This window comes from Barbatula barbatula (assembly GCF_947034865.1).
Source record: "Barbatula barbatula genome assembly, chromosome: 1".
In the NCBI taxonomy this organism is placed as follows: Eukaryota; Metazoa; Chordata; class Actinopteri; order Cypriniformes; family Nemacheilidae; genus Barbatula; species Barbatula barbatula.
In genome coordinates this window covers 22,195,800-22,210,323 of record NC_136766.1, presented here as the reverse complement: position 1 = coordinate 22,210,323, position 14,524 = coordinate 22,195,800, and the positions used below count along the sequence as shown (strand labels likewise).

At 36.9% G+C, this 14,524-nt stretch overlaps 1 protein-coding gene across 3 annotated transcripts in view; it reads left to right on the top strand.

The window, feature by feature from the left end:
* Window positions 1–14,034, top strand: part of tp53i11a (tumor protein p53 inducible protein 11a) — a 42,779-nt gene extending 28,745 nt beyond the window's left edge. For 2 of the 3 annotated variants that reach the window (XM_079451781.1, XM_079451782.1), the window contains 5 exons: window positions 5,487–5,545; window positions 5,728–5,776; window positions 7,349–7,439; window positions 9,178–9,279; window positions 11,051–14,034. In XM_079451781.1, coding sequence (XP_079307907.1) covers window positions 5,487–5,545; window positions 5,728–5,776; window positions 7,349–7,439; window positions 9,178–9,279; window positions 11,051–11,184 — 435 coding nt within the window. In that variant the 3' untranslated portion in view covers window positions 11,185–14,034. The remainder of the gene's footprint in view (window positions 1–5,486; window positions 5,546–5,727; window positions 5,777–7,348; window positions 7,440–9,177; window positions 9,280–11,050) is intronic. The other variant, XM_079451780.1, reaches the window with a different exon arrangement.
* Window positions 14,035–14,524: the final 490 nt, after the last annotated feature.

Below are 14,524 nucleotides of genomic sequence, written 5' to 3'. Positions count from 1 at the left end.
AAGTAACTGGGTTACGGTAACGCGTTACTGCCCAACACTGGTCATATGTCCAACTCATTTTTTGACAAGTTGACCATGTCGAGCATAAGACCCAGTTCAGTTCCTTGGGATTGCATAACCTTATAACCATAGTACCATAAGTTGGATAGAAGGGTCTGGCCAATATCATGAACGGGGTGGTGAGCATGGACAAAAGGTCCCATGTGCAGACAGCGGGTTTGGGGTTAACACAAGGCTTTTATACAAATGACCCACCCACGAGGGGGTAAAACAAGAACAAGGGTATAAACATGACAGGAAAACAAGAACACTAACTACACTAGACAGGACTAATACGAAGACAACACAAGAATTCAATACGAATAACTAAAATGGACTCAGGAACTCACCCACACGAATCGAAATGAACCAGCACAAGACAGAAGACACAAGGGCACTAAAAAGGGGCTCAAATCAAGAGGGGAACAAGTGAAGGGCATGAATCAATAACGAGGAGACGAGAGGACGGTAACAGAGACGAGACCGGAGAGAGTGTATGGAAGGCTATAAATACCTCTCTCAACACAAAACACACACAAAAAAGAGGTTCTGTCATGATTCTGCCACTAAACCAAGAGAAACATGACAAGATGGGGCAAAATCATGACAATGCATCCATGTAAATTGAAGATACATTTTCGAGTGTTTGCTACATAAATGTTCCTTAAAAATAATTTGTGGTAGGCAAATAATTTTGGTCTGTTTTTCGATTAGTTCAAATGTTTTATGCACTTTACTCTGGACATTGATTCTCTCTGTGGATAAAGTGGGACATAATGTATTTGATGTACTCCATTTGATTTCCCCATTAACTCCTCACTCAAATAAGCTATTAGGCCTGTTTCTGTGGTCATACTGTGTAGCATCTGTCATTACAGGTCTTATGAGAAAACAAAGTACTCCCTTTTCCCAGCAGTTATAGAGATGTGTATTCGCTTCCCCCGCAATACAACCAGAGCAAGGTGTCAATTGAACAGAGTTCTCCCACAGCAATTGACATATTTTTGTTTGCTTGGGTTGCTTACAAGCCACTGCTGTTTACTAGGTAAATACACCATATCTTTTTATATTGAGCTCTTTACAAGAGCATTTTGGCACACAGCCTCATCTGAAATATCATCTGAAAGAATGGAAGGTTATTGATTGTGGTCTAGCAATTGAAATAGGCTAAACAATTACTCCAGTAAAATGTATATATATATTCCTGAGAGGCTCAGTGACACACCCCCCCACACAAGCACACTTTCAACCGAGTGACACCGAGATGCTTCAGTTTCTTAAAGAGGCATAATACAACAAGTGTCTCCAAGGAGAAATTGTGTAGGCGTCTTTCTCAAAGAAAGGTCACCGGAGTACAAATTCCATTTCGCGAACACTGACCAGAAGCACCTTCTCCACATTACAGCAGCCAGTTCTCAATGTAATCTTTGGCTTGCTTCATAATATGACCTTTTCCATAAGCTTTAGTCACCTCGGGCCCCCATCAGAAAGGATCAGGTTTTCATCAACTCTAAATTACGCACAGTGCAAAAGCTTTTAGGGGAGAATGATGGAGAGGGATGGATGCAGCTCTCTTAAGAGAGGCTGCATGTTTAATGACTATTGGGATGTGATGATTTTTAGCCATAGAAGTCACATACATAATTTAATGTTGCAAATGGAAAGGGGAACATAACATATTTGTGCTAATCTCTTATAGAGCACATCAAAGAATTTGCTAAATTACTTTAATGAATGTACCTATTTGGTTTTTCAAATATATGTACTGTTTATTTTTATAGAACAAATCAAAGTGTGCTCCTGATACACGCTTGAGTCTTTGTTATGCCTACCTTAGGTCTAATAAATAAATGTATTTGCTCTGTCTTTCAAAGATTGAGAAAGAAGCTATTGAATGAAATATCAATAACATTCAGACTAGTAGTGTTTTTAAAATGATCAGATATGATTTGCTAGAATGATCTTGCTTGTTCAATTTACACCATGCACTGTGCTTTGTTTAATCTTTTCTGTGTGTTTCTGTTTTTGTTATTTTCTCCTGTAAAGCTTCTTTGGAACAATCCATACTGTCAAAAGCGCTATATAAATACATCGAATTGAATTAAAACAGTGTATCAAAAGATTTTGAGATACATACAAGATCAAGAGCTTTTTTGAGCAAAAACATTTACATTAATGCACCTGGCAGACGCTTTCTTCCAAATCGACCTACAATGCATTCAAGCTAAACCTTTTTTAGTTGCATCACTCATAATTTTTCATAATAAGTGTTTGGGTAATTCCAGCGTTATGTGACATTTCAATCAAAACTTGAAATACAAAATGTAGTTATTACCAATATTTTAAACCAATTTTGCTTGCGCTAAAAGGACTCTTTGGATGTTCACGTGCGTCTCGCACATTACATATTCTGTTATGTGTGGCTGAACAGCAGATAACTGTAACACATGTGTATATTGCAAGTTTACATTATGTTATATTAAATTCACTCACGAGCAAACACCCTCAAAAAGCGATCGTGTTCCCCTCATACCTGCTCAATATAAGCATATAACATGATGTGTTTGTAGTTAAACCTGTTTCTCTGTATTCTATGATGAGGATTGACAGCGTGATGCGATTGATTTCCTCTTAGTCGTAGTTTCATGATTTAAAAATATGATCTCCGGAAATTATGAAGCCATGGTGACTATGTAAACACAGCAGAAATCACATGCATGTTTTGATGGTGACATTTTACTATTTTGTATTCAACTTTTCAGACAGATGGTATTCATTTTCGGGTAGATATGGTGCTTCTAAGGAAAAAGTTAATTTCAAGCTTTTATCTCTATTTATTTGCTTAAATAATGTATGCAAGTTACCTTTGCATGCTATTCAGTTATTAAAGTTGTCTTAACTTTGTTGTTATAATAGGGGAAGGGGATTGTATATATTGTGTAGTTTTACAAGTTGTTTGCATAATTTGCACAATTAAAAGGTTCTGCATCCTGATTCCTTCACTTCATCGTGAGTGCAACCTCTTTATAAACAGTATAATTTTGTGGGACTTGCTAACCTAACACTAGTGTGGCATTTCTATACAATATTCACTCACAGTATAACAGTATAAAACGGCATTTAACTCAATCAACTGCAGTATTTCCTCTCTCAATCAGTATGAAATGTGGTAAAAAATACCGTCATGTACCGGAACCCAGTATAAATCTGGAATATACCGTTATATAAATGTATGGTAATGCTGCCCGGCACTACATCTGTTTATATTTTACTAAACCGCTGATAAAAGAATCCAGACATCATAAAATATCAGTCTATGCACAAGTTTTCTATTTTAAAAGACGAAAAGAGGATGCACAAAAAAGGATTCACGTTTTTGAGAGGCAACATACTTTGTATGATTGCTGTGAATTAAAATGTACACATCAGAGGCAATTATACAGGGATGGCTCTTCATAGACCACAAAACAGTTGTATTTTAATTTTCATGTGCCCATTCATAAGAAATATGGACTGTTATGAATGTGACAATTCACTTAGCTGACAATAGAAAACTATGCTTTAAAACAATACAAAACAAAATAAATGCTTTAAACTATAAGAGAGACTTCACATGAGTATTTAAACCATGGATATATAACTAGATGTCTTAATCAAGCTCTCGGCATGTAGACGTGTCTGCCATCTTGGAACGGTCCACTGACGTCACTCACAGTTTGCTAAAATGACCAAACACTGCACATACGCAGCCATGGCTGTGAACCACGGCGATTTAAAATCCCCGAAAATGGAATAATCTTTCGTTGTTCTCACGTGTAGCTGATTTAATATTTGAGTTAACACAGCAATAAATATGTTTTCATAATCATACACAGTCATCTTGCTCTTGCGTTTTAACGGACCGGCTCGGACCATTACAAAATGGTGGATGACCTATATATAGCGGCCCGTAGAAACAGATGCTAATGCGGCATCTAGTTTTTAAACCACCAAATACTGATCTTTCGTAAAAACTTTTTTCATCTTAAAGGGCAGTGTGTAATAGGCTCTATTGATAGAAATGCAATACAATATACATAACTATGTCTTTAGAGTACACGATTTCAATCGGCAAAAGGCAGCGGTGGAGTGAGCCATTGGTTGCAATTTGTAACCTCACCGCTAGATTCCGCTAGATTTCATTCAAGAAATTGCTTTTTAATAGCAGTCCACTCTGTAGTGACCCCTTTACGAGAATGGGTTACGCTTTTACGATAAAACTTGCTTGTTTTTATCACATTAGACACACATATGGTAAAGCCCATATATAAACCTGTATGTAACATTGACACCTAGTGGTTGAGCTTGGTATCTTAGTCCAAATTCAAAATATTGACAAGGGTTTTTCCCTGCCCCTCCTCAGACTAGATGCTCACAGGAGATGCCGTACACTTACAGGAGTTCAATTCAATTCAATTTGTGCCATTGTTAGCGTTTTTAATTTTATCAGAGAAATGGCAAGCTGTTAGTTTTAATTCATCAACTGCATACACTGTAAGTTTATCTGATAATTTATACGTTTGCAGTGGTTTTGTTGTTTGCAAATATAACTCAATCCGCAGCTAGTTTCAGGGGTTGTGTCTTCCAGATGTGCATTTACGGGCCATATTGCTGTCTCGTTTAAATAACCGTAATACAATTGTATATTACTCCTCGTAAGTTGTCAAATAATATAGTAATTCTTTCTAAGTTTTCAACGTAATAATACCGGAAAGAGTGGAATCTGACCCAGATCGTTTGTTTGCAGCAATATGCCGTGATTGTCGCCAAATGGCAACCGAGCTGTCGAAATATACTAGTGGGTAAATCATCAGTGGGCGGTCACAAGGACCAAAACCGAAACAGACATAACCACACAAAACGCACTTTTCAGAGTGGAATACCTGTTTTTGTTTTTTGGAAAAACCAATATAGGAACTTTGCATGTTTCCTAAATATATTTGAACATATTAAGGTATTATTTTGACTTAAAACTGTAGAATTATTACATACAGCTGCTTTAAACACAACAAGGATAGTTCCTCCCCTGAGGCCTGAAGCCTATATTTGACAGGGCTGAAAAGGAAAACAAAGCCATTATTGTGAAACCAGCCTACCGGCTGTCTGAATGGGCCTATTAAATCAAAACACAACTGAAACTGAAATTAAACTGTGTCTCTCTACAGGGTTTGTTTCAGCCCTGGCAATCTGTGCTATTAACAAATTTTGTAATCCCACTTTTGTGAATCAGCCCTTACCGAAAAGTTTTCCTCCGATTTTACATTTTCCTTTTTTTAGTGTCCCGCCTAGCTTAGACTTAAAAAATAATATTATGATAATATTTAAGCATCTTAGACAGAGTTAATTTACTCTAAACATTCAATACAATTATTTAATTATTGATGTAATTTAATTCTCTTGTTTTGCAGATCAGTCAGATGTTGGGTAATGAGACGAAGTTTGCAGGACGTGAGCCCATTGGCCTCCGGTGAGATGATTCAGAATCTCAGAGTCATTGACCTTATGTCAGATGAGCCTGTCTCTGTCTCGGAAGAATACTAATTGAATTGTTGTAATGTTCTCTGCTATTTTTTTGTCCTTTAGGGTTTTGTTTGTCTTAATAGAGGCCAATTGATTTGATAAGTAATGTCTTTTGCTCGTTCATTTCAGATTTTGGATCCTTATTTCTGCTGTGCTGTTTACATCCACATCTTTAATGGTAAGAAGTTTAAACAAAATAACTGGTGCCCTGTCCTAATACTTAAAATGAAGCTTTCTGTCATGTTTTACAAGCTACATGATGTAACCATCAGGCAATAAGGTTTCAGCGAAAGGATATAATCACTCTGTTCCAAAATCTAGTGAAGTGTAAGCTTAGTGAAATGGAAACTCACGTGACCGATGACCGCTTCGGAGCAATTTGTGCTCCTCCCGCAAAGCCTATGAGAGACTTGACTCACAATTGATAACAATAAAGTCAATAACATATTGCTTGATTCACATGAACACCAATGAAACATACATTTTTATTTTTTAAATCTGTAATACCATGGGGAATACTTATTCACTAATAACTACATTTTGCCTCAATAAACTTTGAATTTTACGTTTACATTCAGTCATTTAGCAGATGCTTTAATCCAAAGTGACTTACAAAGAGTTCAGGGAGCAATTAGCGATATGTCATACCGGAGCATAATACAATAAGTTCTAATACAAAGTTAGTCAACAAAAGCTAGACCACTTCCTGTTGAGAGAAAGAGAGAGGGTAAGTGTACATTTAATTTAACTGTCATGTATTCACAGAAGAGATGGGTTTTAAGTAGTTTTTGAATGTTGTCAGAGATGTGGTTGACCGGTCCAAGTTCGGAAGAATGTTCCACCAGTGAAGGAGAATGAGCGGAAAAGCCATTAAGTGCCCTTATGAGAGGGCAGTACAAGATGCCGCTTATTTGCTGTACACGGGCTTCTTGATGGAGTGTAGTAGGGTGTGAAAGTATGCCGGTGCAGATCCAATAGTAGTCCTGTAGGCAAACATCAGCGACTTGAATCTGATACGGGCTTCAACCGGTAGTCAGTGGAGAGAGATGAAAAGGGGTGTCACATGAGCCCTTTTGGGCTGTTGGAAGATGAAGCGTGCTGCTGCGTTTTAAACAGCTGAAGTGGTTTGATAGCCTTTACAGGAAGACCCGCAAAGGAGAGCATTGCAGTAGTCAAACCTTGAGTTTACCAGGGCCTGGACAAGGAGTTGTGCCGCCTGCTCAGTGAGGTAGGGTCTAATCTTTCGAATGTTGAATAAGGCGTATCAGCATGATCGGGTTGTCTTTGCAATGTGATCATTGAAGGAAAGCTGTTCATCAAATATGACTCAGAGGTTCCTGGCTGTTTTGGAAAGAGTGATTGTGGTATTGCCAAGTTGGATGGTAAGATCGTGTTGATCGTTTTGTGCCAATTAATACTTTATAGGGTATTGTTTAGGGTTAATTCTAAAATATACTTACCACTTTGCTGCTATCTTGGATATATTTTTATTGGGTAGATTTTTTTTCATGAAATTTGTCACAGTGCATTATGGGAATGCAGTCTCAGAATTTAGACAAAATAAGTTATCTTAAAAGCGTACATTTTAGAACAGGCTTTTCATATCAAAATGCACCTGTAAAAATAACACGCATATGATATCAGAATGATGCCTCAAAATGCTGACTTCATACAGTAACAAATCACCGGGTTTAGCAGCAGTCATCAGAGAGAGTGTTAATGTTTACATCAGCTTTCCTTTGTGTTGCAGGCCCTGGCCATACCCAACCAACTCTATGAGATCATATTTGAGCTCACCACCACCAGGATCTCTATCAGACTCTATGGAGGAGCTCTGCTGTGTATGTTCTAATCAATTTTATATAAAAGCTTATGAAAGAAGAAAGGTTAAAACATATATCGAGTGCATTTTGGACTACAGTAAAAATACAGGATATGGATAAATAAAGTGCATTTGTAATTTCAGTGATAAGCATTGCTGATAAATGAGAAAATATATATGAAAATCAGACTTTCATAGTTGCAGCATCTAATAGTTTATTAATTTTAATCTTTTTTAAGCTTTTCCACTGTGTTCTATCTATGAGGTACAAACATATAGGGTCACCTGAAAAATGGTAAAACACAGGCTGACATGGCTGGACTGCAGATTATTGAAACGTGGAAAACACAGACATGACATCTCGATGTCAATGGTAACGCCTGTTAGGTGGAACAAGATGTTGGATGGACAGTCGTTGCTCCTTTTTACTGTGTGTTACGTTTTACCCCACTTCAATCGCAATTTATTGGTAGCTAACATAAACATATTTGTGCAAAGTCTCCCACTCACTAGATACATTCATGATGAGCTTTTTACACTGGAAGATTAGTGTATGATTGCAAGGGTTATGAATATTTGATGCCTCTGTGTTAAAATATGGATGACTTCATATAATTCGATTTAACCACATAGGGCAGGGGTTTTAGAGGGCTGGGCAGTTTGACTGTTCCTGAACTGGTAATGACCCCCCGTTGGTTTAAAGATGCTTCACAACAGTAGCACACGCAGGGAGCACACGTGCTTGAGTTTACAGACAGCCGAAGGACAAAAATAGCTGGGGTGGCTATTTTGTGGAAATTAAATCTCTTCCCAACCCATGCACTTATTTAATCATGAATCACAGCCCATTTGTCTTTTCACCGTAGCCAGCTACAGTTGCCTATAATGTAGCATAAAGAAGATTTTCCCAGGCCATTTGTTTAGATTCAAGCCTTAGCCAGTGGGGAATATATGGGATATTATGCTAATGTTATTACATCCATGATCTATCGCAGAAGTCTCAACAGTGTGCTACTGCAGCACAGTTCTGTTGGCTCTGAATGGAATCTCTGCTTCATTTGCTCAACGTTCTCTGTGTATACATCATGTATGCAAGTTTCAAAAGGGCAAACAAACCCCTCACTGAGCTCCAAGTAGTCTTTTATTCAGTATGACACCAGGTTTGCCTCTCAAAAATTCATACCCCCGTGGCGCTGCAAGGTGTGGATGTTCTTCTGTCAGATCAATGGCCAGTTCGATGGTGGGAATTGCTCAAGCAAGGCTGAAAAAATGGTGCTGGCAGATGGTACTTGGTAGGGCTGAAGAAAAAGCCTCTCTCTGTGTTACCCATATCAGCAGCGTGGTAGGAGATCAGAGGGACTCCAACAGAATCAGAACCCACGGCAGAGTCCTTCTCCAACTTAGAGAGTGAGCTTTATATTCTGGGACCATGCGCTTAGTCCAATAAGGGACTAAGAAAAGTTATGAAACAGATTTTCAATGTTCGAAAAAACCTTCCGAAACCTATACGAACACTGGGGGAGTGTATCGATCACAGAAATACTGTCATCCGTCCGACAATTTTTTTAACAAGTTGACCATGTCAAGCATGAGAAGACCGCACATTTAACATTGTAAAGAAGTCAGAATGCATGAAACACTGTTGCACATCCCCTTTAAGGAATTTATTCATTATATATATTTGATTAACCACCTTAAACGTGTCTGCTTAACTTAGCATTATCTCAGTCTTAACCAAGTTTTTTTTTTCTCAACAGGTATCTCATTAATCCTGTGGAATGGCTTGTACACAGTAGAAAAGGTCATAATTCAGTGGACGCTTCTCACAGAAGCATGTTACTTCGGGGTACAATTTCTTGGTGAGGGAGTTTCTTTGGCTGGGCACTACGAAGGGTCTTGAGAATGGAAACTGACATTCAATCGTTATTCTACCCATTATTAAGACAATGAAATTCAATGAAAATAAGTCATCTTCAGAAAGTCAGGAGCATTTTTTCCCAAGGCTGTGCTGCCATCTAATGGCAACCAGCTCGCTTAAAGGGTCATCATTTACTCACCCTCCGATTGCTCCAAACCTCTTTGGTCTGCTGAACACAAAGAAAGATATTTGGATGAATGTCAGTAACCAAACAGATCTCATCCTCCATTGTCTCCCCTAGTACTTATTTTCCCCTCTGTGGCACTTAATTGGTTACTGACATTCTTCCAAATATCTTCCTTTGTGTTCAGCAGAACAATGAAAGGTTTGTATCAACCTAAGGCTTAGTGAATGATGACAGAATTTTAATTTTTGAGTGATCTATCCCTTTAACAGTCCAATCTAAGCTAAATATATCACACCATTTGATGAAATGATGCTTAAAAACTCTTCACCCCAGCAATAAAGGTTGTATTGTATTGGAAAGTGTATTTCCCCATGACAGGGCAAACAGGAAAACAAGAACCAAGGGTAGATAAAAATACTTAACAAACACTTCCCACGAGGGGGCAAAACAAAACCGAAAATAAACAAGGCTAACTTCTATGGGGGAAACAAGGCAGGAACTAGACGGACAGGGTTTTGGGTTAGAGTCAAAATGAACCAGCACAGGTCTGAAGACAAGAGGACCTTAAACAGGGGAAACTAACAAGGGATAATTACACTGGACAGGTGAGGGGAATGAAATGCTAAGGGGAAGATTACGGAAACAAGGGGCGGGGCCATGACACATGATAGGAGAGCACATGGCGCAAAGTGAAAAGAAAAGACCACGTGCACAAAACACAACAAGCACAAAAGACATGGTACTGTCACGACCCTGTCCACAAAACTAGAAGACTCCTGACAAGGAGGACAGGATCATGACATTATGTTAATAGAAATGAACAATGTCTGGAGACAGTTAAGTGGCAAGCTCATAAATATGCTAATTGTATAAAATTTTTTGCTGTCAGAGAAATCGTTTCGTTAACCGGGAGTAGCATTTAGGCACCATCTTTAAAAGCCTGATATTATTTCTATGAAATGTAGAGCACACTACACAAAGTTTTCTATGTCTGGAGATTATGCAGTATGACCATGGACAATGTTGAAGATCCTTTTTTCAATGTATGGTGGTTTGCTATTTTAGATTCTTTGTGTTATTTATTAGTTTTTTGTCTTTTGATCTTAACGTCTAATTCTGTCTGACTATTAAAGGGATGGTTCACTCACAAATAAAAAGTCTTTCATCATTTATTCATCCTCATGTCATTCAAAAACCTGTATGATTTTTCTTTTTTCTGCTAAACACAAAAGAAGATATTTTGAAAAACATTGGAAACCATGCAACATTGTCCCCCATTGACTTCCATTGTATGGACACAAAACCTGACACTTTTCTCAAAATATCTTATTTTTCTTCTGTCTTTGTTCCACAGAGGAAGGAGTCATATACAGGTTTTGAACGACATGATAGATTGGTGAATATATGATGACAGACTTTTGGTTAAACTATCCCTTTAAGTGGATTGTCCTCATTTTAGAACCTACAGTATCTACAAGTTTGTAAAAGTTGAATTATTTGTTTCTGTCTTCGGTTACATGTATTTATTCTATCTTTGCAAATAACTTTAAAATTGTATTTGTGTGTATGTTTCCTATTTCCTCAGTGACATCCATCACCCTCCTGGAGATGGGCACTCTGTCCAACAGTGCAATTGTTCTTCTTTTTGGTGAAATTTTCTTCCTTCTCGTGACCTTGAGTTACTATCATCACCTCGGCCGGCGCACCAAAAAGATCTGAGGGAGGCTGATTACTCTGGTTTCAGTTTTCAGAAGGAATCTTACAGTATGTTAGAACGGTGGGTTGGCACCACAAAGGTCTTTGAATACAGTAGCCCCACTGCCAGGACCAAATGAATTTATACGTCACTGAGAATCACTCTTTCTTTCTGGACCTTATGTAAGTACCATGTTGGTGTTTCTATTCTCGTTAAATGTGGAGGGACTCGGGTCCTGACCATTGTTTTCAGATGTTATATTGAGTTCATCAAAGTGGGAAATTAACAGAAAAAAGATGTCTGTCTGTTTGGTAAAGCTTTTCGAAAATGTGTGGTGGGATAAGAAATGGATCATTCGTGTATGTCTCCAAGATCTATCAAATAGTTTTGGAAAGGGGACCGTTTGGGTCATTTTAAGTTTAGTGAACTTTCAGTATGTGATGTTATAATCCACACAGTTAATATGACACTTTATTCTTTACGTCTTTTATACAACAACGTACAGAAACAAATAATGGTAAACTATTGGCGTGAAGAGTTGTGTACAGTTTTGCCATCATCCACCATGTCCAGGATTTTTTTGTTGCTGAGCACACCAGTGTGTTGTTTTCTTCTCTGAATGTTGATTTGACCGTTCTTACTGATCCTGGGATGGACGTTATGTTTTTGATATCTAACTTTGGTCTCAGTGAACCCCATGATGTGGGTTCACAGCAACAGCTTCCAAATGCAAACACCACACGTAGAATCAACTCCAGACCTTTAACATGCTTCATTTTTTAAGAACTGATTTAAAGAAAAGCCCATAACTTGAATAAAACAGCTTTTGATTCGACTGTCCAATTACTTTTTGTCCCCTGAAAAGGAGGGGGGTCTACATATTAAAAACTGTAATTCCTAAACCCTTCATCTAATCTGGATCGGAATACAAATTAAAGATGAGAACGTGCACTTTAAGCCAATATATATAACTGTAACTTGAATGCATTTTGGTACTAAAATAACAAAAGAAAAATTGCCTCTGTCCAAATGTTTGTGGACCTAACTGTATATACAAAAAAGGAATATACCAAAAATCTATTTAAATTGGTAAATACAATTAGAAATTAAAATAGTTGAAGACATTTACATTGCGTTTTAAACATTTATAAAGCATTTAGTATATTTTACTTTTGCCAAAGTGGTAAATATGACAAGACTTTAGCAAATAAGTGGCTTCTTTTGAAGTTAGGACCCCCTGTAGTGACATGGTAAGGATGTAGTATTAAATGATATTTTAAAGGTTTTATCTTTAACTGAATCTTATTTGTTGTTGATTTACACACCCAACGGATGTTTACCAACAGAAACTGACGTAATAAATGCAGTGTATTACTTCAGTCATCTCTTCTTTAATAACAGATTAAAACACATAAAGTACATTACAGAGAATGTTTAACAGGCAACAGACATCTTGGCTTCAGGTCAGACTAAATATTTTGTTCGTTTTCATGATAATCCATATGCATGTTAATAACAATTTTGTTATCTCACAGTTAACTTATTTACTAAAGCAATAGTTCACCTAAAATGTATATTCTGTTGTCATTTCTCACCGTTATGTCATTCTTAAACTTTGTGTTATTTAAATGAAAAATGAACCATTAAAAATCATCACAAAAGTAGTCCATTTGACCTGTGCACGATATTTTCTGTTTTCTGAAGCTATATGATTGCATTGCGTGACGAACAGACTTGAATTCAAATACATTCTCTGAATTCAAAAACCACCAATTGTGACAGGATTTTAATTTTTGGGAAAGATGTTTATGCACAACAATCAACTACTTTCCTAATCTGTATTCTGTATGTAGGATGTAGATTGTGTCTATAGTAATCCTTGCATGATGTCATAATGCAAATGGTCAGTAGCTCTAAAATGTAGCATTTTTTACACATGTCCTGGATTGAAATGATCAAGGGATATTTTTTTCAAGTGTTCATTTAAAAAGTGTTCATTTTGCATGTTGAATATCTATTCACCTCTTGTAATCATTATGAAATAGCTGTCTATTCACATTTTGCAGATCTTAATAGCCTACAGACATCATTATGTCTGCATCATACGGGCCAATATTTGCTAGTGCATATTTTTAATAATATTATTTAAAATTGAATGTTCTGGTGTCATTACTTATAGTATGCTTTTATATTAGTATAGTTTTACTACTATAATTTTAAATGTTAGGTCATGGTCATGTGTTTTAAATGTTAGGTCATCACCTACTGGGAAGTTTGCCGTAAATGCTACAAATGATGTCAAAATCTGAAACACTTCTATTAAAAAACCTCCCACTAAAGCACAGATAGCTTCATGCCATTAGGTATTATAAGAGCACAACTAAAGTACATCACATGTGTTGGAAATAGCATGTTGAATAGTAGCCGATGTTTGTTTAGGGGTGGTCATATTTATCATTTTTTCCATTGGATATTAACCCGCAGTGCATAAGAAAGAAACTGTTGTTTGTTTATAATGCATATGTTTGTTTTTTATATACACAAGATGTTAAGTGGCACTCAGTTTATTATGAAGACAATGGAGTATATGAATTTATCGTACAGTTAAAGCACAGTTCTTACAAATGACTTAGGTGACTTTGCTTGTAAATATTTGAAGGATTTAGGAATGTGTTTTACAACTGTAAATTAGGAACTTTACTTTTTTATTCTTTGTTCCTTTTAATTGTTTGTTTTGGAGAAATATTATTGTAATGGCAGTTGCAGAATTCCAGTTAATGTTTCTTTATTGTTTTTTTTAAACTCTAGGCCTATGTTGACTTTTTATAGATAAACAGTGATTGTGCTTAATGAATAAAGTTTTTTTCTAATGGAAAATGTGTTTTTGACTTTCTTTTTTGCTTCTTTAAGCAGACTTGATTTATAAGAAGCCTTGTTTTCCGAACTGCAATTTCAGAGACTTTATGTAAACAAACAAAAAAGCTCTCTCATTTCTAAGATGCTTGGAGGAAAGCTCATACTAAGTTAATACATGTAAATGTATCGTGTCCTCAGGCTGGTCCAAAGCCTAACCGTAACCGCTAACCGTAACCGCTTAACCTCCTGAAATCTGATTGGTTAGTGACAGGACCAACAAGGATGTTGGTGAAGTCAAGTCAGAAGCACTTCACATAAAAAAATGATTGGAGAAATGTATACAATACAGATAATCTTGACCGATATCATAACATCCTCGATATAAAGCATTATCATATTCAGGTGATCCACTTGTCACCTGTCTGAGGCCCATGGGATGTTTTCCTACTTTGTTCCTTTATGAATTAAAGGCAAAGTTATCACAGTGATGTCTTCATTACCCAATCT